Below are 26,507 nucleotides of genomic sequence, written 5' to 3'. Positions count from 1 at the left end.
TTTCACATTAGTAATTTGCAATGTATTTCCACAAAACCTGAAGTATGCATATAATATGAGATCAAGTTGCCTAGCAACCACCTATCAACATACAAACAAAAGCCTGGGCATAATAAGAAGACTCTTATATTATGTCTCAGCTAATTTTTCATCTGCATCTTATCAAGCTTGACATTCTTAAGAAAATGTGTACACGTGGTTCAAAGAACACATGCAGTCCGCACATTCTTACGTCACATTTAGTTTATGTGTCGGGGGAAAATGTAAACAAATAGTTTTTATCCATACAAATTGTTTAGATTGCGAGCCCCAGGTGTACAAACTCCTGCTTTGTTATTTAGTTGGTATTAAATAATTGATTTTGACACATTCAGCCTAAATGGATAATTACTTTAATCCTTGCCATGAAATGTTTGTACTCTAGTTATTGGGAGAGTTGTGACTTGGCTTTAACAAAAAACACAAAAAAAGAACTTAAAGCTCATGTCTCAGATTTTCCGTTAAACCAGTGTAGCATAAAACTGAAACTGTCCAAGGGTGAAAATATTAACGTCAAAAATATCTTTTTATTTGATTTATTAAGCCCTATGTCTCTATTGTTTGCTTGATTGTTGTGTGTGGAATGAAGCCAGAACTGTAGAAATCAACACTGTTTACATTCCTTCAACGTCAAAACAGCGGAATCTCCCAGAAAGTTGCTCTTTCCACAAAATAATGGATACCAGACCTTACTCCATCTGCCAGCTATTAGGCCTGTAGTTTTTTTTTTTTTTTTGGTGCAATGACAGTGATTAGTTATATTAAATAATTATACAGAAAGCGTTGGAGGGTGTGGATCTGATTAACTACAACTTTTATGTCTATTTTCTCAAATTAATACAATCGAGTCTGTTGCTTTAAGTTAGTGTCACATTATTTGTACCATATTTTCAAAAATGCATCAGAGGACATAATCCATTGCAAAATGTGAACTGTGCTCGGGGCCTTTGGCTCATTTTTCAGCTGTGATGGCTTTACAGTACACATTGCTGGGAGGGAGGAGCATCGCATTGTCCTTGTGTAACCTGGGTCGGAACAAAACTATGGATCTAATGCATTTGAGAAATGGAAGTCTCTTTGGTATGAGTCTGGAATTGTATATACTGGTAAAATGTATTTTAAAGTCTGGATATATTCTGTTTTTCAGCTCTCATGCAAATATTCATTTAATTTGTCCGCAGGAAAGCTGATAATTTAAATTGGTTTTCTCTGTTGGTGAAAATAACAGGCTTCTTGGTTATCTAAGTACAGAGGCATGAGTTCTGCAGTTTTGTTTTGTGTGTGTCTGTGTCTGTGTGTGTGTGGTGAAAGGCCTGTCAGTTCTTTGAAAAACAGGGCAAAGCTAAATCCAAAGGATCTCTCTGGTCATTTTCCCTTCTAATTTTATGTTATTGGCAAATCATCACATGATTGTTTTGAAGCTGAGAGGGTGAATTTATTGGTTTTCTGAATTTTAAGTCTCAAACTCAACAATAATGAGTGCAAATTCCATTCACTGCATTAAAACAGAGAAAATAATCCTGGTCTTTCATAGGGCAGTAGAGAGGCAGCCTTTCAGTCACTTAACTTAATGTTCATGTGAGCAATTTTTTTTTTTCTTTTTGATGAGGCTGGTATTTTATTCTAATCAGTAGTGATTGATTCAAAAAAAAAAAAAAAAGTACATCCCTTTTGACCATCTTTGACGCAGTACCTAAAGATAACAACAAAAACATTGATGCATGTAATGTTCTTCCAAAAAACAATACTTCACTGGGATTCTTTAACTAGGCCACCCTGTGTTTCTTCTTCTTCTTTTTTAAGCACATCCTTGGTGGATTTACTCCTGAGCTAAGGATTATTACCCCATTGATATTTCCGCTGCATGTTCGGCTTCAAACAGATGTCTTCACATTTTTCTTCAAGTAATGTTTTATATGAATTCAAAGTTGACTCAGGGACTGCAAGCAGCCCTCTATCTACGAGGCTGCAAGGCAACCTAAACCATAACATTTAGACTTCCGTGCTTCACAGCTAGTATGAAAAGACTTCTTTGATGTTCACCAAACATATGGCTGTTGCCTTTTTATTTAGATGGCACATTTAATTACACATTAGCTCTATTTCCTTAACATAAAAGATAAAAACATAAAAATCTATGTAGGTCTACTGTGCCTTAAGGCAAAACAACAAAAACACGTGTAATGTTATTGTAGCCAAGCAATCCTTTGATTCTTCTGTGTAGAGCCCATCACTCCAAAAAGCTGTGGCTTTTGCTTTTGTGGTTGCTGACCAAAAATAATTTTTCTTTATTGTTCTTTTTGGACTTTTGGACAGCAAATTCTTTTTTCCTGTCACACATCCCATGCAGGTCAAAGTTGTGCTATCTGTTTGTAGACACACAAACACACAAACAAACTGTTTTTATCATTTACGGAATATTTCTAAACTCAGACTAATGGTATCAAAGCTTGAACTTGAGATGATTATTCATGCTTTTATTTCTTCTCGTTTAGACTACTGTAATGGCCTTTTTACTTGTTTTAACAAATCAGCCTTAAATCGTCTTCAGTCTGTGCAGAATGCTGCAGCACGTCTCTTAACAGGCACCAAGAGAAGATCGCATATCACTCCAATCTTGGCCTCCCTTCACTGGTTGCCTGTAAATTTTAGGTTTCATTTTAAAATTTTAGTTCTAACCTTTAGGGCCCTACATGGTCAAGCTCCTCAATATTTATCTGACCTGCTGAAACCACATTCATCTTCTCGGGCTTTAAGGTCATTAGATCAGAGACTGCTGGTGGTATCGCGCACTCGTTTTAAAACTCGTGGTGATCGGGCCTTTCAGACTGTGGCACCACGGTTGTGGAATTCTCTCCCACTGTCTCTTCGCTGCACGGACTCCAATGATTCTTTTAAGAAACAGCTGAAGACATTTTTATTTAGAAAAGCATTTGATTAATTTCTTCTTATGCTGTTTTTATAGTTTTATTGTTTTACATTGTTTTATTTACTGTTATATTGTTTTTTTATATTTCCATTTCCTGTGTTGTAAAGCACTTTGTCATTTTTATCTGTGAAAAGCACTATATAAATAAATTTTACTTACAAACTTTACTTACACCAGTAAAGTAAGTAAGTTTTACCTGCAGATCCCCAAAAGTTGATTCTGTTCATCCGGATGTAGCATTTTTCAGCTTTGATTTGTAGTTGTTGATCAATGGTCATGAGAATTTGCATATTAATGATCTCCCAGCCCATCGTTCCTTCAGTGTTGCTAGTTTCTGTCATTATGCAAATGTACTGTTTGTAAGATTGGGAAAACCTGCAGTCAGCTCCCACTGGAAAACAACACGTCCAGATTAACAGAATAATAGAACCAACTTTTGGGGATTTGCTTACCTGGATGATTGAGCATGATCAAGACGTTACCTGCAGATCCTGTGATCTAATTTGCTTTACATTTGCAAAGAGCTCTCAAGACCCAAGGCACCCTTTTCCCGAATCCCACCTCCAAAGCTGCTACAACTACTACTTTTTTTTTTTTTTTCTCTTTTCTCAAACGAGTTATAAAAAATTATATACACTGGAACTCATCAAACAGTCTGTCTCTGCCTTGGATTCTCCCATGGCCAGTTTACACATATGGCAACAGGATGTTTTGCTTTTTGCACATGGCTCGTGTTTTCAATCTTGTCCCATACCAAATTCCATTTAGCTCCTCATTTATGCCAAAGATGGAGTTGGAGTCTTTGCTTTTGCGAGTTATCAGTGAAACAAATTTAATTTTCCTCACTTCAGTTTAGTTTGTGTACTGCTAATTCATAACAGTGGCTTCAAGGCACCACGGCAACTTCTTCACATTTCTTTCCCAATTGGTTCATTCATTTAAAAATGCATTGTCTTATTTGAATACTTTAATATGTGAAAATGTCATACAGCTGACCAAGAGTTTGACTTGTTTAAAATCAGTGAGTGGATAGGTATTTGATGTTTTCCTGCTTCTTCAAGCATTTTGTGCAACTTTACCACCTTATTTGGCTACATGGAGCCGAATATAATCACATCATCTCCTTGACTCCAGTTGGATTCCAACACAGATTCCAACATAGAAAATTATTACCAAGTAGAATAATATTGTAAGTTACCTTTTGGTTGGCTTAACCTGTACTTGTGTCACTATTTTACCACATATAGGCAAGATAAGAGGAGATGAGATGATAAAAGAACAGCTGGTCTACTCTGCTAGACAGCTTTTTTTTTTTTTTCAGTAGACATGGGGGGGAAAACCGACGCTGCTGTTTTCCTTTTGGTTTGTCTTAGTTCTTACAGGAAGTGACACGGTAGCGGGGTCTTTCATAATCTTGGAACTTCAGACCACCTAGAAACTGAGCTTTCAAGTCGGAGCAGTTCTATACTAAAGCAAATACTGAATGAAAACACTTAAACCTAAATTCACTGAGATAAACTAAATATGCTGGGAGTTCTGTGAATACGGAACACGTTGTTTTGTATTTGGTAGCCGCATAGTTGTAACTGTAGCTCAAATTGACACTCATGACATTTTATGCTTTATCAGTTGTTTGTCATGGGGGGGAAAATCCTATGGGGTATACCCTGGGTAGGTCACTGGTTTATCGCAAGGATAACACAGAGGGGGAAAAACACCAACCATTTACATCTCAGTTTAGAATTGCCAATTATCCTAACCCATGCATGCCTTTGAGAGCTAACCACACAAGGAAAAAACAGCAACTGGCTGGCAGGATTTAAACCCAGGACTTTCTTTGTGTGAGGAACGATGCTAATCACTATACCACCACAGTGAACGTCTTAAAATTCCCGCCTGGGATACATGACAGTCACGAAAATAAAGTATATGATGTGAGATAAAGTAAAGCAAAAACAAGTTTGCATTTGGCAAGCAGCGGCCAAGTATTTTGTGTGTTTTACCTGGCAAATACCTTATCTAAAGAATCAAATACTGATTTGTAAAATATTTGCATTCCCAAAATTAATACAAATTACAAGAGAAATTACATCAATGCAAAACAGCTTTTAGTCCATACCAGTGTTTACAGCTCGTCACAGCCCCCCGCCATCCTGTTCACCCTTATTAGTCTCGTCTGTTATCAGATTACGCACAGCAGAATGCTGACGCTGTCATTATGAGCATCCGCTATCAGAGGCTCTTAAAGCAGCTGAAGAGACATCCAGCATTGATTCAACAAGATGCTTATTTTCCCTTTCGTGACAGTTGTTAATGTTGTTGTTGCATAAGAGTGTTAACAGCTGGAATTTTTTTTCCGATCGATTTCCAAAGCAGGAAGAATGGTTGTGGATATAAGCTCGCTTAAATCAGGCTCTCCAGATTCATTCATTGGTGAAAAGGATGCAGTGCTTAGTGAATTTTAATTATCTGTCTTTTAAAATGTGGTGTGGATAGGAAGGCTTCAACAATGCTTTCCACACCCTAATTTCACAGTGGGATTATCATCATATAATACTGTTTGCATCGTGTACAATCTGTAATGGGCTTTTTTCTTCTTTTGTTTTTTTAAATGGGCCAGCTTTTATAGGTTTGAGGAAATTTTACATAAAACTCAACGGGGCTCAGAGGGCATTCACCATATGGTTGCTTGCTTTTCTTTTTTGACGTAATAGGTTTAGAGCTCCATTTAGTTGCAGTTACGTTCTTGATTCATTATAACTTATCATAAATGATTACCGTTATGGTTTTCTAAAGCCCAACAGTCCAGACAGCGATATTTACTGTGCGATAAGTTTACCATTCTTTTTTTTTTCTTTTTTTTTTAAGTTATTGAATTTGGTTCTAATGTTCAAAACTGCAAAGTCACTTTTTGAATACATTATACTTCAGCTGTCCATTCAGAAATAAACGTTGAAATGTTTCGGACACTTTTTTGTCGTCATTGCACCGAGGTCAGCGTTTTTGACTGAACTGTAAGTCACGGCAACTCTACCGCTGCAGATGTTTCTGACCCAGATTTACACAGACTGCAGCAGATCCATCTTGAGAACGTTGGCCGAAATGCATCATTAAACCCTCCCTGTATTCCCCAAATGACAGGAACATGAGAATTCTCCTTGGATAGGAGATATGTATTTTGCATTAACAGAACTTGCCACAGCTTGGAGGACTTGCAGATGTGCTGGAGAGACTTCAGGCCTGACTTGCTCTGGTGGTTGGCTCTGTGCTTCTCTCCTGCTTACTGTATCAGCTAAGGGAGTTTCTTGGCATTTTCACCTGCTTGGAAATTTACTTTAAGTCAAACACCACTGCTTCTCTAAGTCCTTAGTCTGTTTACACCCAATGTTAGGGAATTTTAAAGTTGTCATGTACCATTTCCAAGGCCAGGCATTTACAGTATGCTGACAGACAAAAGTCGTAAGTGTGAATGTTATTTTAAGAAGTGCAAAACCAACATCAGTCAATCCAAGTGTGGTATGAAATGCTCCATTAATGGCTACTGTAAAATGCCCAAATATTTTCACTGTATCCATCAATTTGTTACACGGAAGCTGTGTCCAATCTCTAGGATTATAGAAAATTGCTTGGAACATTTTTATACCATTCTTGCAAATCAGCAGTATCGCTATGCATGCCAAACGCAATATGCAAAGAAATGGAGATCCACCATAAACACTTTACTGAGTGCAGATACGGTAACATTTTGAGGACTGGATAATCTGTGTGTGATTTGGCTGTGTTAGGCTGGATTGTACATTTAAAAACTGAGTGACTCTGTGTGGTTTTGATGAATTTATATTTCTCTTTCCTCTGTCTCACTCTAGCTGCCTCTGAGGGGAGAGTCAACGGTGGGGAGGATTTCTTTCAGAAGGTGAGTGTGTAGTCTGCACTTGGATAATGTGTGCTTTGTCTCTGGGTTGTTTTCAAGCCCACTGAGCAGCACTTCACTCATTGGTAATGGAGCAGATGCTCAGGTGCTCCTTCAGTCAGTCCTAATTACAAATGTAAACAAATAAAAACAATGGAACTACACTGACGTTAAACCACTCCAGGGCTCTGATACTATAACACAGCTGACACAACACTGGGTGGGGGGGCTTTCTCAGTTACATAATGTACCATAATATACCAGCTTATCTAAAGTTTAAAAACCCTAATCCGGCCAAGCAGTGCATCACTGACTTTTCTGTGTGAGCAATTTAACGAAATGTCCTCAAGCTTCACTACATTCAATGAAACGAGGATTTGGCTCAGTGAGTTTAAATATTTCTGAATGGGTGACAACTTGCTCACATTCTCGTACTGGTAATTGGGGAACAGTCAAGTGTGACACTGTGGCTGTATAGCTCAGTTCTTTATTAATTGATGCTCTTTCATACCAGTACAATTGTTTATTAATTGCAAACTCTCAAGTGAAACCATTTCTGACTATTCAGTAATGTGACTTTCTCCTGGTTTTATTTCTGCAACCTATCCTGACAAGGGCTTGGCAATGCAAACTTGATCACCATGAAAAATTAACAAAAGACTAATCAAAGTAGACTGAGTTGGTTGAGTTACTGAGATACAGTATGGTGCAAAAGTTTTGAGCCACCCCTAATTTCAGACTTTCTTGCACTCTGTTAGCAGTAGAACCACGAAGGGGGTCATTTTCACTCCGTGGCATTTAAAGAAAATATCGAAATTGGTTAAAATATAGCAAATAGTGAATTTTAGGATGTGTGAAATAAAAATGAAAAAATAATAAATAAATAAACATAACCGTTTATACCTAGAACAAATGAGGAGGTAATTTAGACCCAATAGAAATTAATGTAAAACAATATTGTACATGCCAGGTTGCCTAGCAACATTTACTGTTTATACACTTTTTGATATGATGCCTGCTGTAGTGCAGAGTAGTAGTTACTGCAGGGCTAAACGTGTCATGTATGGGAGTTTGAGCTGAAGCAGAGCCACTCAGAGCACGGAGTGTGTGACCGAACGTGTGGAGAACCGGGCGAGTTGTTGGCTTTATAGAGCAGCAGGGGAACTGCAAAGAGTGAAAGCAAGAACAGAAAAGTTTTGGAGCTGCGGAGGTGAATATCTACAGACTGAGGCGAAGCAGTGTGGACGCTGGATGAGAGGCTGCAGGTCCGGTGATTAGAGGCAGTTGTGGATGAGATGTTAAACTTTCACTGTTAACTGTTGATAATGTGTTCACGCATCAACAAATCACACCAACACTTGCCTCTAGCGGCTTTGTGATATTTAATGAAATTATCTAAATCATTTATAAAACCAACAAAATCTCTTAAATCTTTTTACAGTCAGATCTTACTTAATTTTCAACTAATTTATCTAATTTTAGCAGCATAACATCTTCAAGAAATGACATTGCCTTTGCTGCTGTTGTTTCAGGACGAGGTCAACATTCCTCTTTGCGGTGGTTTTAGGGAGTCTGGTCTTGGCTTTCTGAAGGCCTTAACCTTTTTTTTTTTTTTTTTTGACGTTGGCTGCTTTTTCACTCATTTTCAGTCCAGTATTTGAACCTGAGAATTTATAGTGGAATCTTCTTTTGTTCAGGCTTTACAGGGGATTTATGATTCTCTGGTCTCCCCGTTCTCTCTGGGTACCCCAGCTTTCTCCCACAGTCCAAAGACATGCAGTTAGTTGGGTTAGGTATCTAACAGCGATATGTCCAGAGTGTACCCAGCTCTCGACCTATGGTAGCTGGGATAGGCTACAGCGACCCTGACAAGGATAAGCAGAAGAGAATGGCTATATGGATGTTAAATCTACACAGTGGCTACGTTCTAACCACAAACCCGTAGGAAACTCTACACCATAACCTATGATGCAACTGTAAACTCCCTGGAAAATTAACTAGATTGGGCGTTGACACAGCCCACAATTATTGTCACTGCTGCTTTTTGTCCTGCAGTTTTTGATTATCAGTGAGAGAGTAATAATCATAGCCTCAATATAAGGATTCACAGATGTCAGCTAATTCCTGGAGGGAGATTGCCCAAACTATTGGAATGACACAGAAAAGCGTGAGGGACACATGTGTTTGCTTCCAAAAAATGAAAGACCACAACAAAGACTGGGGACACTAACATATAACGAGCAACTTAGCAAAGAACCAATTTTAAATTGCATCTTTGGGCATTTTGTTACTAGCAGCCTCTCACAAAAACATGTAAATTGTTCCCACTTCTTCAGCTGAATTTATGAAAAATGCTAAAGATAAGGTGATTCCCAACAAGCAATCATCCACAAGCTTGGCATATCTCTGCACTGTATTGTTAATTAAAGATGAGGGAACTGGACAAGTGAAGGACAATGATACATGATACAGAGACATGATACAGGACCTGATGGATGCATGTGGAGCTTCAGTAGATAAATCTAATATTTGTTGAAGCCCTATCAGAAATGTCTCAACAAATGGGTGGTTGTCAAAAAGGAAGAGAAATGGTGATAAAGCTGCTATATGCCACGTTATCCTAGAACATTACAGAAGCAGTGTAGGATTATCCTGACAGGGATTGGGGGGGGAAAGGCAGCCAACATCCAAAAAAGAGCTTTGAACGTCCTTCAATAAGCCCAGAAAACTTTTTGTTAAGACTCTTTGGTTTAGGTAAGCTTTCTTATAATTTATGCAAAGGCGATCATACCCAATATTGACTTTAAAGCTGATTGATTTACTCTTTGTCCCCCTCATGTTAAGAATGATGTAAAATGATATTAAAAGTAATTAAAATAAAACAAAATTCTATTGATCAACAATTCACAATACTAAAACTTCAGCTTACGGCTTAAATTTATAGATTTTCCACAACCTGTCTGCATGCATATGTCACAAGAGAAAAGACTGTGCAGATGCTGACTAAGATCACAACTCGTGTTTCAACTCATGTTTTGGGAGTAGACCTGTATAAGTTCAAGCATTAAATTACACAATGACGTTTTATGTAAGCAAGTTGGAAAGAAAAAAAATTAACCGAGACTCTAACTGTATTAAAACGTCCTTTGCAAAGTTGACACCTGAAGCATCATCTGCAGATGCAGAGGTTGCACTTCTCAGTTATTAGACACATTGCATGAAATGAATAACGAGGCTTCTGCAACACACTGTATCATTACTGTGTGTTATAGTCAGCTGTTGTTAAAAAAAAAAAGAAACACCAAATGCTGTATATAACTATGATTAATGGAGTGGTATGTCGATTTGTGCAGCATTTGAGTCGGTATCATAAAAGAAACTGTCTCAAACGTAATCGAGATTGGTCATTGCATACAGTCTAATCACACTGACAACAGTTGACCCAAATTGAATTTTCATGTCAGATCTTACAAAGTATCTCAGTAGTATATTGTGGTTTCCTTAATTTATCTCAAGTGGATTGATTTTTGTTTAAAACTCAGCTTCCTCATTATATTAAATCTCCCTCTATACTATGTTAATGGGCTGTAATGAAATAAATGATGGACAGCGGTCTGCTTTAGCATTCCTCCTTTGCCTATTTTCCGTATTTGGTTTTGGAGGTTAGGAATCCGAGTTAAATGTCAAAGAAGGAGGCAATTTAACTGTCCCTGAAGCAGTTTTCAAAAACCAAGTAATGCAAACCAGGCGCCTTAAGATTTCCCTCGTCGGAATTTTAACAAGGACTCTCGATGTAATGCACTCTAGCTCTTCCTTCACTTCTTTTGGCTTGGATAGAACGGCAATGTTTAGGATATGCAGTCTAGATGTCTACCTCAAAGCAGGTCTGGCAAAATACGCCTGGTGGTGTATTGACTTTGCCAGCCATGACTTTAAAAGTCCTTGACTTGAATATTGTCGCAGCTTGTTCAAAGAAACAGTGGTTACTAGAGGTTAAATTGACAATTAAAAATTAGTGTGCAGCTGTTTGAGTTGGCAGTCTGGTAAGAAGCAGTAAAGTGCTAAAGTCATGTTTTTATTGTAGAATTTCCATTTGGACAGCTCTGTATAGTTTCCCCTCTGATAGCGTGATCACCATACATGCCCAATTTGAGTTGGGAAAATAAACACACAGTGTAACTGTGGATTGTTGAAAGAAAATGGATGAGGTGTGTGAAATACCTTGAAGTTGATGAAAATGGAAACTCTTAGTTGGACCGCTTCCTGCCCTTCCAACACACCCATGAACCACACACACTCAGTGGGACTAATAAGGCACATGCGAAGAAAGTCTCTCCCACACATAAGAAAGCATATAGTCATTTTTGACGCACACATTCTTACACTTTGGGTGTTGGGAATTAGATTTTGTAGTTGCCTCAGCAGCTGAGATTTTTAGAGTTCAGTCTCTGGCAAGAGCAGCACAAAATGATCCACCCCCGCACTTTCTTCCCAAGCCTGCCTGCTGCAGTTGATCAAACCCTCTTACTCACTGTCTGCTGGACTTCCTTTGAGCTCAGAGCAACTTTTTGTCATAGAGTCCAAAACAGTCCACCCTCTTCATGTTGTCAGTAAAATAGTAGAGAAGATGGCAGACAATGTTGGACAACAGGAGGGTGCACCAGCCGTGAAGTTAGCCATGTGAAGTTCCCTGCAGCTCCTGTGAGGGAATCTTACCAGCTATGTCCCTTTTCTCTTTTCAGCCTGTTTTTGGCATCACTCACTCATGTTTTTCCCCTCTCGCACGTCTCTTTCTGCCTCTTCCCTGCTGTTGTTCCAATGTTATTAGGTCTTTGCACTCTATTAATCCATTAATGTTTCCTTGTTATCATTCTGGTGTAAGCAGGGGATTTCTCTCCAAATAATATACTTGATTGTTTAACAGAAAGCGTGCGTCAGTGAACAGTTCATCATATTGTTATGCAGTAAAAATTTAACGCTGTAAACTGTTGGGAGTGTTGCATCACTCTAAGCTCTATGGAGCGGTGTGTAGAGGTTTAGTCGTGGGGCAACCAAAGACGATAACGCCACGCACCACAGAAGAGCTTTGAGTGGATTTGAGTTGAGAGAAGCCCTTTGAACCTCTATCCAGTTCCTCCCCAGTCCTGCTTCTGTCTCCATCCCAGAGGTTGTGGTTCTCTAAATAATGCCAAGCAGGATATTTAAGTGCCAGTGTTCTCTACATCTGATGCCAGATGTAATTCATTTCATTTACACTGACGCATTTTGTATTCCGCTGCGCTGACAAGGAAAAAACCTGAAAAATTAAGACTGTCAGGGTGAAATATTTGGTTGGCATACGTCTGTGAGACGTTGAAATAACTAGGTCAGTATGAGTGGCATCAAAACATACATAAACAAATGTTTGTGTTCAGTCAAGCAGTTTGAATTATCATGCGTCATCCATTAAAGTGTGTGTGTGTGTCTGCGTGTGTATGTGTTGCCCAGAGGAGTTGCGGTGCTGCAACTTAGCACTCTGTTAACATGAACTCAGCTATGACTGTTGAGCCTCACGGGAACGGTTCAGTCAGTGCTGTCATCTTCGAGCTCTGCTGTTTTCTCAGTCTCATAACTCTGACACCTCCCCCCAGAAACCCTCTGTCATCCCCGCAAACACACACACACACACACACACACACACACACACACACACACACACACACACACACACACACACAATCGCATATATTCCAGCTGAATCAACAGCTGCACCATTGCAGCGAGATCCAGGAAACATGCCTCTACACTGTCGACTGCTGCTGTGCAATACATACTAACGCAGTCACGTGTTTTAAATGGATGTGCCATCTTTGAGGACATTTACTTAATGATATCCTGTGTTATGTTACGCACACATCTGCACGCACAGCTGCAAACCACCAAGAGCTGATCATGTCAAGGTCATGCCATGAAATGTTGTTGGAGCCACAGTCATTTTTGTATTCATTTCAGAAAGACTAGGGTGGCAGAATAGAGTGGCTGGAATGGTAAATATATAGGTTACTTAAATTTGTGCAAATATCTTCACCCATTTGAGAGGCATTTGCTAGCCCCTTCATAAATAAACACCATCCACCCTTTAAAATGGTGTGTGGTCTGCCAGAAATCAGTCCCATCTGCAGGACCCTGCCAAGAACAGCAACGCTGGACAGGAAACAGGTTTCTCTGAACAAAGCCCTTTTTACAGAAAAAGTTAGGGTATAAGCCATAATGTCTTTTGGTTTTTTTTTTTAAATCGTAAGCCTTCTACTCTGCTTATTTTCTGTGCTCCATTGTAGTTTCTGCGTAGCTTTAAGAGAGTGAAAAGTACATTTCCATTTACAGTGTCATTTTACTCGCTATCAGTCATCTGGCTTTAGTTCCACCATTGCCACTGCAGTTTCTGTTACCTCTGGGAGCTTGCTGCAGTCTTATGTTTCTTTCATATGTGCTTTTAAATTAAAGGCCTTCATGACAAATCCAGACACGCGTGTCATTGCCACAGGAGAGTGATTTGTAAGAGCAGAAGTTACAAAAAAAACCTTTTAAAATTAAAGGAAAAAGTTAAGGGAGAATTTGTCTTTATCGCCAGGAACAGAATGTCCTTTAATGCTGCTTGCGATGCATCCAGCTGGTGTGAGCATGTGATTCAGACTGCGAAGAAAAGTTTGCATTCAGCTACAGGGGTGTTTGTGATTTATTGTCCTTTCTCACATATACCAGACGTCAGTGGGTGGGTGTCATGTTGTAGATTAGCTGCTTGTGCCCGAGGCTAGTTTGAAACTCACTAACATAAAACTTGTCAGATTTTGGTTTCAGGCTTGACTTACACTCTGTGTAAAACCATTTTGAGTGAATACATGGATAATGTTGTTGCAGCACTTGTAAAAAATCCTGCATCAAAGAGGAAGGGGGAGGTCTCCAGTAAGACGGTAATGGGTGATCATTAGCAGCACGCTAAAGGCCGGATCTGTTTCCAGCTTAGTCCCTTTAATGATACCAGAATAAATTCCTTACAGAAATAGTTGAGCAAGATTATCTGAGAAGAATTTGCCTTTATTTTCATTGCACAACATGTACATTGCACTCAGTAGACACTGCAAGTAATCGCAGAACCACGAGAAGGATAAATCACAAGGAGGACTGAAAGCTTAATTCTTTTACCCTTAGATGATGAGAATTCTAAAAAGATATGCAACTTGGGTCAAGAGTTTAAGAGGGAGGGAAGAATATAACAATACATCAGTAAGTTTTTATTGAGTTTTTGTTTTTCTTGAGGAATGCAGACACTTGTGAGAGGAACTTTACTTACCTTTAAAAGGAGCCTATAAAATAAACCCATAGATGCCATTGCTTAATAAAAGTTAAAATTCTGACTTCAGGGTACTAGGTTTTCACATTTTTATGTGTGAAGGTGTAGGAAATCAGTGAGGCCTGAAAGGGGCCGTCAACCCTCATCGGCTTAGAATATACAGCTCAGCTGTAGCGTAAAGCGAAACACACATCAGGCCTTTGGAAGCTGGCTCTGTTTTACAGGTGTGTGTGACTGGCTGTGGATAAGCTGTCAAACTATGTTGTTGATGATTTCAAGAAAAACCCTTCAACATGTAGAAAAGCAGACAGGAGTTTATGAGCTTCCCTTTCTGATTTGTGCCTCAGTTAGCAATACAAGCTGTACTTTTGTCTTTATAAAAAAAATAAAAAAAAAAGAACTGGCAGATATAATTTAATAATCTTTGAGGGGACAATGAAAGCTGTGAATAGTTGTAGCAGTACTAATAAGCCTAACATCTAATTTGACTAGGGAGCACTGATGGATTTTAATGCACCCTTTCTCCCATTTGAATTACAATATGTGGCTTATGGCTTAATGCACTGGACCACTAAGGAATATTAAGTGGCAGCCCCTGCTCATGTAATGTGTTGAAGTGGGCCTCTGGTGCTTGATCACGTAGCTGAAACAGAGAATTTCATATCTTCTCCATCCCGAAAACACAAACCCCTGGAAAGTATTAAAACAAACATAAGACCACGGGACATTTCTGAAAACAAGGATGGAGCACATTGAGGACAAAGCCATTAGGAGACACATCTGATTTTCTTTCTTTTTTTTCCCCGCCATTAATATCAAGTACTTCTCACGACTGGCAGTTCAAAAGGCAGCCGTTATAGATTTGTAGGCAGGAGGCCAAGCAAGGTAACTTCCTCCTGGTGGAGAAAAAAATAGGAGTGAATGCTGGCAGCCTCTTGACAGCTCATTGTACTTTCTTTTGCTACCTGCTGTCCCCCCTTCTCCAGTGTGAGAGAGAGATAGATATAGATATATAGATAGATATATAGATAGAGATATCTCGATCATACATTGATTTTGCCTATTTTCCACGCTTGCTGCCAAAACAGCCTTCATCCATTGATGCATGGATATAATCAGGGACTTTTGAGGGTATCCTAGTGCTGTCTGCCACCACAACATTAGCAGAGGAATTTTTATGCTTTATTGGCATGTTCCTAAGGAGTTTCTATGGAGTCATAGGATGCATTAGCCTGCTTTGTCTATTTGTCTGCTAGGTGCATGTCAAAGTAGCATTCATTTGAATGCCATGACCAAAGGATTGCTAGGCATGTTATGCATTGCAAAGCTAAGTGACCTATAAATTTAATCGTGTGTGTGTGTGTGTGTGTGTGTGTGTGTGTGTGTGTGTGTGTGTGTGTGTGTGTGTGTGTGTGTGTGTGTGTGTGTGGGTGGGTGGGTGTTGATCAGAATCTGAGCAGTTTTTAATTGAACGCAGTCACAACTCCTCGTGTTTTCAAAGTCACCCAAATTAGTGCTTGCTAATACAGCTGATCTAATTAAAATCTCCAAAAATCCACATAGTGTCTCACAGCGATCTATATAATAGTATAATTAGAAATAAATCTGAAAAACACATTTACAAACTTAGAAGTTTAGTTCAGTATGTTGCTGTAAAACTATTGTAATTACTGCCAAGACAGAAGTCTCAAAGTTCTAATTTAGTAGGTTGTTTTGTCTGCTAATACACAACCAGTACTGATATCTGTGAAAATCTAATGCCAGCTCTCCTTCATTCTGTTTCAGATCATGGATGAGACCCAAACACAGATTGCCTGGCCTTCTAAACTGAAAATTGGAGCAAAGTCAAAAAAAGGTGAGGTTTCCCCGCTTTTTATACCAAACTCTTCCTATACTGTTGCTTGTGTGTAACTTACTTTTGGGGGGCTTAATGTTGAGCCTATAGGATGTATGGATATGACGAGCTCTATATGTTAACTTTGTTTTGGTTTTCCATCTGAAAAAACTAATAAAAAAAAAGGTTAATGGTTATGAGTCAGTTTGTTGTAACCAGAAAAATGTTCTTTGCAAACTCGGTGGGGTCGGATGGACAAAAAGGGGAGTATTTCAAGATTGCACTAGCATTGGTTATTAAAAATTTAATTGAAAAGATGAAAGCATTGCATGTTTTCTGTCCCTCGCAAGGCAGTAACCTCATCTTCATGGAGGAATTTTTTTCAGATTTTTGCTGCGGAGGTGGAGGGGTGGGAGTTGGTTGCCCACGCATTTATTACCCAAGTTGTTCCAGCGCTCTGTTACCAATAAAACATTATCACGGTTATTTAAAGCTCTTCCGGGAGGGAGTGAGACCAGGATTGAGGAGAGGGGAGGGCGAGGAGTTGGTGTAGCGATGCCCACTTTAGCAATTCTCCTGAGGAAAACAATGCGCATCTTCAAGCCAGATGTGCAATCCATTGACATTATGTAACTTCCTCACTCATTCTTTATGGATAAAAAGTTGATGCAAACACATCAGAATATTAAACACTTTTCCCTCTGGCTGTTTAATCAGCTGTAGGTTCTACGCAGTTCATTCGCACACAACCATCCATTCACCCCAAGTATTAGTTCATTCAGAAAACCTGCCTTTGACGGCACCTGGGAACGATGATGTGTACAAAAAAATGTAAGTTTTTGGCGCATGATGTTAGATTTTCCCCCGGTGTTGCGTAAACCGAAAGCAGCAGAGGGTAAGAGTGTTATATAATCACTTGGTTATCTTATGCATTTTTTTGGGGGGGTTGAAACTGCCCATCTGCTTTAACCACCTGGATCCTGGAATTGAGGGAAGAGGAAGGGACAACACAGCAACAGAGTTCATTTCACTTACCACATCAGCCATTCTGTAAACTTCAGGAAACGAAGAAACACAGATGTTTATCCACCTTCTATTGAACACAAAATTAGTCCAACACAAAACTCACCTGCTCTGCTCTTGACAGAAGATGACGGAGCAGATTATGTTCCGTTATTTTTATCTAAAATCACACTCTTTAATAGCATTAGCTTTCCTTGTTTCCCTGGAATTTTCATGTGCAGTCTGGAATTGATTACACCTGGTGGGAAAGCAGCAGATGTGAGGGGATCTGTATGTTTTGTAACCTCTGCGTATGCCGAGCCGCACTTCATCAAAATGCCAGCTCTGCTGTTTCATTCATCACCTGCAGCTAGCCATCTCTACCGCCTGCATAGGTGCGATAAGGCAAGTTGGTAGCCTCTGGGACAAGCCGTCATCAGCACCTAGCCTGCAGTTTATCATAATGAGGAGCCATATCGCTCATGCACAAGACACGTACGTGTAGCAATTTAAGGACACCGGAGTGGTCAGTGTTGGTTTATTGGCGTCTCAGAAAGTCTCATTTTTTTTTTTTTTTTTTTTCCATTACGGATAATTGTTTTAAAGCTACTTCCAGTTGCCAGTTGTGTTTCACTGTTTCCGCAGATGTTTTGAATGAGGAACGCTAAGCCAACAGGATTTTAATTCTCTTCATTTGTGTGGTATTTTCTAATGCAGTCCTTCGCTGGAAAAATGCTTCAGCTTTGCCAGGCCAGAGCTCTGGGTCAAAAGGTTTCTTCTCTGTCAAGTGGAACAATAAAAATCTGTGTGACTGAAAACATTCACCTTTCGCAGCTACAGGTCTACTCTTGTTTTTGTTTGTTTTCATAGGTGTTGTGCGTGCCAAATTAGGACTTAAGGTGTTTTTGGTTTTTTTTTGTTTTTTTTTTTATACATATATATTCAACAATCATTCATCAAATACAAAATGGGGGGGTGGAGAAAAAGCACAGAGCACACACCACTTCAAAAATGCGGGGGTGTTCTGCATCACGACTGCGGCACTCATTTAGGCTGGCTAATGTTTGCCAGATGTGCTGTGCAGGTTGGAGTGGGGACACTGAAAGGGCCATACTCCCTCTAACGGTTACAGGAGGAAGTTAAGTGATTTCTGTTCACAACAGCTGAATGATGGGAAAATTCCCTGGAACAGTGCTGAGGTTGTGATAGATCTCTGACCACTCTTTGTGCTTGATTTTTTTTCTCTGTTTTGTTTTCCTGTCTGACTTCAGCCTTTTTTTTTTTTTTTCTTTTTCTTTTTTTTGTGTGAGTTCTTAACCCTCAAACAATCTGTGAGCTGTTGTTCCTCCCTCCTGTGATGCAGCATCTTTTGGAGTCTTGAGGTTGTCCGACCCTTTTGGCACTCTTAACAAGATCTGTGCTTGTTTGTTGATGCATATCAAACTAATAACATTTGCTTCCTTTGTAAATACAAAAAAGAAACTACCCTGACTGTTTTCTTTTCTATGCTTCTCATATCTGACCCATGCAGGACTTTTCACTCCTAAGCTCCTTGGAAGACTAAACACGCTAGCACGAGTTTCTCTAAGGTCCCGGTGACTTTGTAACAATAAATCTGCTTCAACGAGTCCTGTCTGAGGACTACGCTGTACATCTGTGATCCTGTGTTTGTGTGTGCATGGTTAGGAGTGTTCCTGGAAGGGGGCTTTGTGGACTTCCTGCTGCTCGGTACAGTTAACACGTGGGCGATGGACCGTGGACGTGTAGTACATGAATGTGTGCACGTGAACACACACGCACATATTTGTGTTTTTGCGTTTGCATTCTCCAGGGGTCCTGCATGCAGCAGTGCCAGATGTATTCTTACCCAATGCTACACAGACAAAACCATTAGCTGTGAAAAGTTTAGCTATGCAGTGTTTGTGCTGAGAAGCTGAGGAGGCACAGTTTATTCACTGCTTGGACATTTCTTGCACGATCCTTTTGTGGTTGCTGAGTGTATTTACTCAGAAATTTTAAATGCTTCAAAGTGGTGCGTTTACCACTAGTTTGCATTTGGGTAAACACTACTGGGTCTTGGAGTGACTGCTAATAAACACCAGAATACAGTCAGTGATCTTTAACAGTATTTGAGAAAGAAGCTGAAAGAGGTTGACAGAATGAGGTTCAGAAAAGAGAAGGTGAGGGTGTCTGTCTTCTATTTAGGCAAAATTGCAGCTCAAGATTTGTTTTTTTTTTGTTTTTAACAGCTCACAGTTTTTTGAGATTGCCTGAATGTAATTCCAGAGGTGCTCCTCTTCCCCAATCACCACATGGCATTTGCTTGCCAATAAAAATGAGACTCGGCAGATATAAAAGCAGCAATTACTGTCACACAGCTTTTGTCTGACGCACTGTAATTTGTTGACAAGTGGAGACTTTTTGTGTCATATTTGGATTGAACTTGTCGCATTCTGCCTCTGCTCATTGTCAGCACCAAGTCACGCACGCACATAGCATACTTCTACAGACGTTAAACACATGCCGTCCGCCTCGTTTTTAACGTCTGCCCGTCTCTTCTTTCCTTGCCAGATCCACACATCAAGGTGTGCGGGAAGAGGGAGAATGTAAGGGAAGCCAAAGACCGAATAATGTCTGTCCTCGATACAAAGGTAAAGAAAACACCTTCATCACAGTGATTAAAAAACGTCCTTTGTGTGTAAACAGGCAGCTCTCAGTCTTCTGTTTCCTGCTGAAGGTGTTTTTCACTCATCTGTTATCAGGTTTATTTCACCTGAACTCTCCCACTGACAGCAATCAACTTTCCACTAATCAATCCCAACACTCAAGTCTTGAGTTTCTCAGTTTTGCAGTGTGTGCATGCAGGCTCCGTTGCCATGACAGCAAAAGAATTCACATAGTTGGGTGACTGGGCTCTAGCACACCCTAGGGGCAAGAGGTCGCTTGTGCACTTTGTACAGCAACCCACACGGAAGAGCTGCACCCAACTGGCATTGTTTATAGCATTTTATATGGTTTTGTCACAAAAAGGCCTTTTTTTCCCCCCCTGGAATACACAGAATTATTTCATAATTTTTATGTGCTTTATTCATTTTTTTTTAATAAACAGCATATTTTGTTGCTTTGATTCTGTTCTAAATGAGTGCAGCATGTGAGTGTGTTTTTTAAAGAGTGGAAAATTGTAAAAGTAATGACTTTGTGACTGTTTAGATGGCGTAAAGGGGGACACGTGTTCAACAGGCCTTTCAGTGAACCAGGATTTACAATCAGAGAAATAGCAGGGGAATCAGGGAATCTTGGACCTCTTTGTTGTTTAATATTGTAAGGTATTTACTTTATAGTGTCTTAAAATGCCTCGAATATTGCTGGTAATTGGCAATCTATAAATACAACTAAAAGAAATTAAAATATCACCAAAAAAGCGAGAGGTCTATTAGCTTGTTTGTTTTTTGTTGAACACACAGTTGTAGCTCGGGGAGACTATAAACTCCACAGTATGTACCAGATGGTTGCTTTACCCATGGGCCGGATGGGTGTATTTACTAGAAATATCTTCATTAGTGCAAAGCTGTAAATGCAGTTTTGTTTTGCTTTTTTCCTTTAGTTTATGTACAATGTTCTGTACTTTTCTCACCTCACTGATATTTTTCAAGGGTTATCAGTCATCTTCTCAACCCCTATCACTCTTTCTTCTCATTAGAGTAACAGGGTGACTCTGAAGATGGATGTTTCCCACACAGAGCATTCACACGTTATTGGCAAAGGAGGCAACAACATCAAGAGGGTGATGGAGGAGACGGGGTGTCACATCCATTTCCCAGACTCTAACAGGAACAACCAGGCAGAGAAAAGCAACCAGGTTTGAACCTTTTCTTTAATGTCTTGGATCACTGCTCTGCATTCTGCTGCCCAGAGTGTTTCCTACCATCATCCCTTAAAAACGGATTTTCTTAGGTTTCAGGTTCTAAATAACTCTTTGATCTGTGTATGCAGCCCTCCAATCCATTTACTAGCTGTCACGGGGTCTCAGTCTGGACAGGTTGCAGAGAGTTGGTTCACTCGGGTGTTTTGATTGGCCAGCTCAGAGGAAGCTAGTATGTTTTGGCTGGCCTCACTAGAATAGCACTAGGATCCTGCTGTAATTACCATTAAAGTATAGTAAGAGGAGTTGAGGAGAGGTCCAAGCATTAGATATCTCCTCTACACTTGTGTATGAAAGAACTGACAAGTTCTTTATTTTCAAAGGTCTACTCACCTTACTCTTACGGTTTCTCTGTGGGCTTTGCATAAAACAGTTTGCACTTATTGCAGATGTAGATGGTTAAGCTACTCCCCTCAGAACTCTGTATTTTGTGCATTGCTCAATCCCCTCCAGTCTGATGATGCAAGTATGGGCTGATAAGCAGCAACACTCTCCTTTTAGGCCCTTTAAGCTGTGTCTGTTCTCCGGTATCAAAAGCTTTCAGTCTGCATCAGAGCCTTTGAGAGGGCAGGCATATTGACAGTACAGTTTTATTGATGAGCACACGGTACATTACTGTGAAACGCAATGAAGGGGCTACTTTTGATTCTCAGTAAAGCTGATGAGCTTCAGGATATTGTTGAATCACACTTAAGCAAAGCTTTTTTTATGTTAAAATCTACAGTGCAAGTGTATATTTGAAGATTTTCTTCATGTAGCAGAGGTGAATTAGAGTGACCTGCTTTGTGTTGATTTAATTTTCTTTTTTTGACAGCAACACTTAAACTTTATATTTGTTTTGGCACTGTAGCTGTGTACCGTGCTTAAGGTCTTTCATGGATAGCGCTGCTGAATCGTCTTTAGAGTGAGGAACGAGGATCAGAACAGAAAAAGCTAATGAGATCATTTATCACCCTTTTCATTAGTCTTTAAATTTAGTTCATCTGGCCTCTCTTTTTGGTGGTTATGCTTAAAAATTACTTGGTTAAATTTGCAGGGTTGTTTTTACATTCACAGTGAATTGCATCATTGAGTCGAGCAGATTCATGACACGGTTCAAAACATTGCCTGCAAAGATGTCACAATTACATGAAACCGTATGCAAAGTACCTTAGTCTTGTATTTATCTTGGAGTGCGGGGGAACTGGATGACTGATTTACATCATTTACTTTTTATTATGAACAGGTGTCCATCGCAGGGCAGCCAGGCGGGGTGGAGGCAGCTCGAGTAAAAATAAGGGTAAGTTGGAATTCAGCCACGTTTGTCTTTGAGGGATACTCCACCCATAATTTTGAGTATCAAAGGCACATTCCCTGCAGACTGTTAAATTTGCACTTTTAACCTCCGTGGAGCAGACCGACTGTGCTCAGTTTACATTTCTGAAAGTTGCCGCTGATTTTAGTGCTGACCAGTTTCTTTAAGAATAGATTTCAGTGTTATTTTGTAGTGCAGAGTTCAGCCAGATTGGACTGTTTTTAACAGAAAATCACAAGGCTGCCTAATCCATCCCACTTGACGGTAGGATTGAGTTGTTGATTGGGAAATGTTGATTTCTCATGATGTAAAAAAATGGTGAGAATGAAGGATTTTGCTCAGCTGTACTAAGTAACAGCAACTGCAAGTACGAGTGTGTGTTTGAAACGATGTATAACAAATAATAAGAGTATTGCCCTAAATTTACCTCCACCTATGCCATTTCCTGTTTTCTCTTTGCCTTTGGCCGCTCCACCTGAGTACATTTGACCAGGCAAAATTTCAGCTGGACTGCAGTATCCAAGTGTCCATGTCTTGTTCCTCTGGTCAACTTGGTCTCTCCAGCTTGTGTCATCTGAAATACTGTGCTTACCAGCACCAGCATGTCCAGTACTATTCGATAATTACTTGACATGAAGTTAAAATAATTAAGGACAAAAGTTTAAGACAAGAAATAGTCACATAAACTAGATTTTAAAGAATATTCTAAAGAACATTTGAAAATGTGTAAATCATGACCATGCTCAAGAAAATGTCAAAATTAGGACAGTCGAGTCAAGTCGCGCACCTAATCCTTCAGTGGAAAAGCTCCAACCTTTACAGTAGGTAAATATGTGGCCCAGGCATAGTTTCGACACTTCGTCTAAGCCACAAGCACCATTCCCTACTTATTCCCAGTCCACTTCCCAAGAACAATTGTAAAATAAAAGCATGAGCAACACTCCCTCTGGCAAGTCTATCTCAAACCCATTTTCTAGCATTTTTTCCATCTTCAGTTTCATTCTGACGGGAAGCCCAACCTTCAGCTTCATCTCTGAGAGCAAAAAGACCTCGTGTGCTTGTGTGACCTACTACATCTTTAGACTTTTACTGTATTTCAACACCACAGCAGTTGTCTAAAGTGAGCACATTCCTCCGCTATGAACTGACCAAAACTAACAGGGCGATGTGTGCTTTTGAGAAAGACGGAGTGAGTGTGTGCCGGAGGGAAAAGACAGGAAGACAAGGTCACGCTGGATGTTGTTGCAGTGCGTACTGGCAAATGTCTGCATGCATGTACCCATATCTCTCCATGTTTAATGGGTGTTTTCATAAGCAACAAATCAAATCCCAGATCATCTGCTTTCTTTGCTATGGATGAGGGGAAAAGAATAATCAAACCGAACCATACCAGTGTTGTACAAAGAACCACAAAGAGTTTTGTGTCCTCGAGAGAAGACGCAGTCAGCGGACAAGTGAGCTGAATAAGAAGAGTTTCCTCTCCTGTCTGTCAGCTTGGTTTCTTTCAGTGGAAACCTTGATACTTACCTAGTCCTGGAATAGCCAAACATATTGTATGTGCTGTCAACAGTGTTATAAATTTGACATCCAGTTTAAGGCAGCTGTCGATGAAGGAGTGTTATAGTTTGTGCTCGGGCATGATTAGCGATCAGACTACATGCGCCCACTTCTTAAAGCAGATTAGGGCACGGTTCGCTTGACTGCACCGTGGCAGAGCAGTCACGCTACTCAAACAGACGGGCACAGTACAGATCGCCTAACATTGTATACATTTCATCTGGTCAGCGTTAGCTTCACACTGAAAATGTCAACATACTTTAGATGTTTACGTGGTATACCTGCGTCCTGTAGTCATCACCGACTTGGATTGCATCTCACCAAACAGAATATTTATGCAAAGCCTTGGACGTGCCATCAGAAGCTGTATCCCTGTTTGCCTGGAGACAAATCAATGGCTTGATTTAGTTTTGTTGACATCTTTTATAATGTGTTAAACTGCTACTGTAGTAACTTTATCTTGAGGTGGAGTTTTTCCCCTCTCAACACCTCGCCCTGTCCCGCCTCTTATCCCCTCTGAAAATATCTCGAAGTGTCTACATTTTAATTTAGTTTTAGCCATTTAACTTTTTATATTGTTTATATTTTCATAATCTCCTCCCCGGTGCTCCTGTGGTTCATTTTTCCATTTCCAGCTCTGACAGTCTGCCATACTTCTTTCACTTGGTCAGAAAGTTTGATCAATATTAAAAAAAAAAAAATCACAGTAGAGAGGGGGAAAAGGGGGGAAAAACGAACCATGATTAAGTTTTTCTGGTATCAAGTATTTTTGTTGCACCAGTGTTTACCTTTTCAGTTTCACATCAGTAATTCTGGCTTGGATTAAACTCAAAAGTCAGAAGGTCCAGACAAAACAAGCCAGGTGTGTAAACACACTCAGACTGATTATTGAAGGGCTAATCTTTTTTTTTTTTTTTTTCTTTCCCTACATTTGGTGTGAAGTCAGCAGATAATTCATCACCCTGGATCTGTTAAAATATAAAGGAAAACTGTCCTCCACGTTTTCTAAAGCCCACTAAGTGCCAGAGCTTGTCTAATTTCTTAAAAGTTAATTGTTAAGATAACCTAAGATGCATTTCTGGGCTCACCCTCATCATCCAGTGCATGCCGAGCGGCATCGATCTTGAGGGAGGGGGGAAAAAAGTGGACTCGACGGTTATTTCGAATCTTTTTCTTTTTTAAGTTGTGTTGAAATTGAAAAATTCCGCAGTAAAATGCATGAGGTTAGAGAGTTTACCTCAGTTTCTTGTCCTCCTACATAACTCCTACAGTTATGGTTGCTAGTTAGACAGAGTACTATCTTCTGGGTGGGCATTAGACCACATCCTCCCCAGTCGTCTTCTAAAACCAGAAGTGGCTGGTTTTTTCCTGCATTAGCAATGCAGCTAAGGGAGAATCATGTCCCTTAATCATTCAGACACACCGCAGTGGACCTACAAGGTCTGCCGTACTTCTGATGCCTTCTTGGGTGGAGATCTGTTTGACTCTGTAACAAGCCAGTTGTTGAGGTGATGGATTCTTGGGGGATTTAATGTGGCTTTCGGAGATGGAGCTGGCAGGTAGGTGATGAAAGGTCTAGCTAGTTGCGTTACCTCAAAGATATTTTCATTTTTCTTCATCCCTCACCCTTATGTCAGGACAAGTGAGGCCTTTGAACAGCACTTTCTGTTTGAATACATGTGAAACCCATATTTGCCAAGCTGTCCTTTTTGAAAAAAGCTGAACTCAGCTCCGCCGTGAAAATCAGCCTATTCTTCATTCAGTTCTCGACTCCTGCTGGTCTGCTTGTCCTCCCTTGCATTTCCCTCAGTGCTGACCTAAATTTCTCGAACCCTCGGAGAGCGAGTGCTGAAACGTGATATAAATGTAAGGCCAAGCGCATATGGGACTGATCAGGGATGCATTTCTTTGGTCAGAGCAATTCATGCTGCTTGCCCTTCACTGGCAGCCAAAACCATAGTGGCGCTCTGCCCAAGAGTCAGTGTTTGGATAAGTGTGTGCGTGTGTGTGTTCATTGTCTTTATGAGTGTGTATATGTGCATTCCCTTCAGTTTTTCTGTATAAGGGTGTGCCTGTGTGATTTATCGCTCTTGTGTGTGTATATATAAGCATGTGTATGCATAAAGTAAAGTTGTCAGCATCTATTTTCTTTGAATGAAGGCTGTGACACAAATGACAGGAACTGTTATCTGTTGCTGGTCCTGTGGTTTAATTCAGTGACTTGATGTATGAGAATTAATGTATGAGAGTGAACAGGCCATGGACCACTAATGTTTTAAATTTTAAACCATAGTTGGACGTTTTCGTGTAGCCATAATGATAAAATGATGAAGAATTTTATTTCTTCTTTTTTTGTGTGTTTTTTGTTTTTGACCCTGTAGCATTTTGCTGCTTGCAGACGTTGTCTTTTTTTTCTATTCTTTTTTTTTTTCTATTCTTTTTTTTTTCCTTCTTTTTGCTGCCGGTGCTACTCCACTTCATTTTAACTACCTTCCCCAGATTTATTTATTTGGCCTGACAGATTTACATACCAAGTGTTGCCACCTTCTGTTAAATGAAGGGTTGTTATGGCTGTGTGTCAATTCACATAAGTCTTCAGTATGTGAAGAAATCCCCCTTTTCCTTATGCGTTTTTACTTAATCGGTGTAAGTCACTAATGTTTTGACACCGGCTGCTATGTTCTTTCTGT

The 26,507-nt window shown here is 39.8% G+C and overlaps 1 protein-coding gene across 2 annotated transcripts in view; it reads left to right on the top strand.

The window, feature by feature from the left end:
• The window catches only part of LOC120714823 (protein bicaudal C homolog 1-like), a 57,165-nt gene that overhangs the window by 9,527 nt on the left and 21,131 nt on the right, over positions 1 to 26,507 (top strand). Inside the window, exons 2-6 of one of the 2 annotated variants that reach the window (XM_040001319.1) lie at positions 6,835 to 6,881; positions 15,994 to 16,063; positions 19,616 to 19,695; positions 20,745 to 20,903; positions 22,192 to 22,245. In XM_040001319.1, coding sequence (XP_039857253.1) covers positions 6,835 to 6,881; positions 15,994 to 16,063; positions 19,616 to 19,695; positions 20,745 to 20,903; positions 22,192 to 22,245 — 410 coding nt within the window. Of the gene's footprint in view, positions 1 to 6,834; positions 6,882 to 6,930; positions 8,144 to 15,993; positions 16,064 to 19,615; positions 19,696 to 20,744; positions 20,904 to 22,191; positions 22,246 to 26,507 lie in introns of those variants that run through there. The other variant, XM_040001320.1, reaches the window with a different exon arrangement.

This window comes from Simochromis diagramma, unplaced genomic scaffold (genome assembly GCF_900408965.1).
Source record: "Simochromis diagramma unplaced genomic scaffold, fSimDia1.1 OVJJ01000421.1, whole genome shotgun sequence".
Lineage (NCBI taxonomy): Eukaryota > Metazoa > Chordata > Actinopteri > Cichliformes > Cichlidae > Simochromis > Simochromis diagramma.
This window is presented reverse-complemented; position numbering and strand designations above follow the sequence as displayed.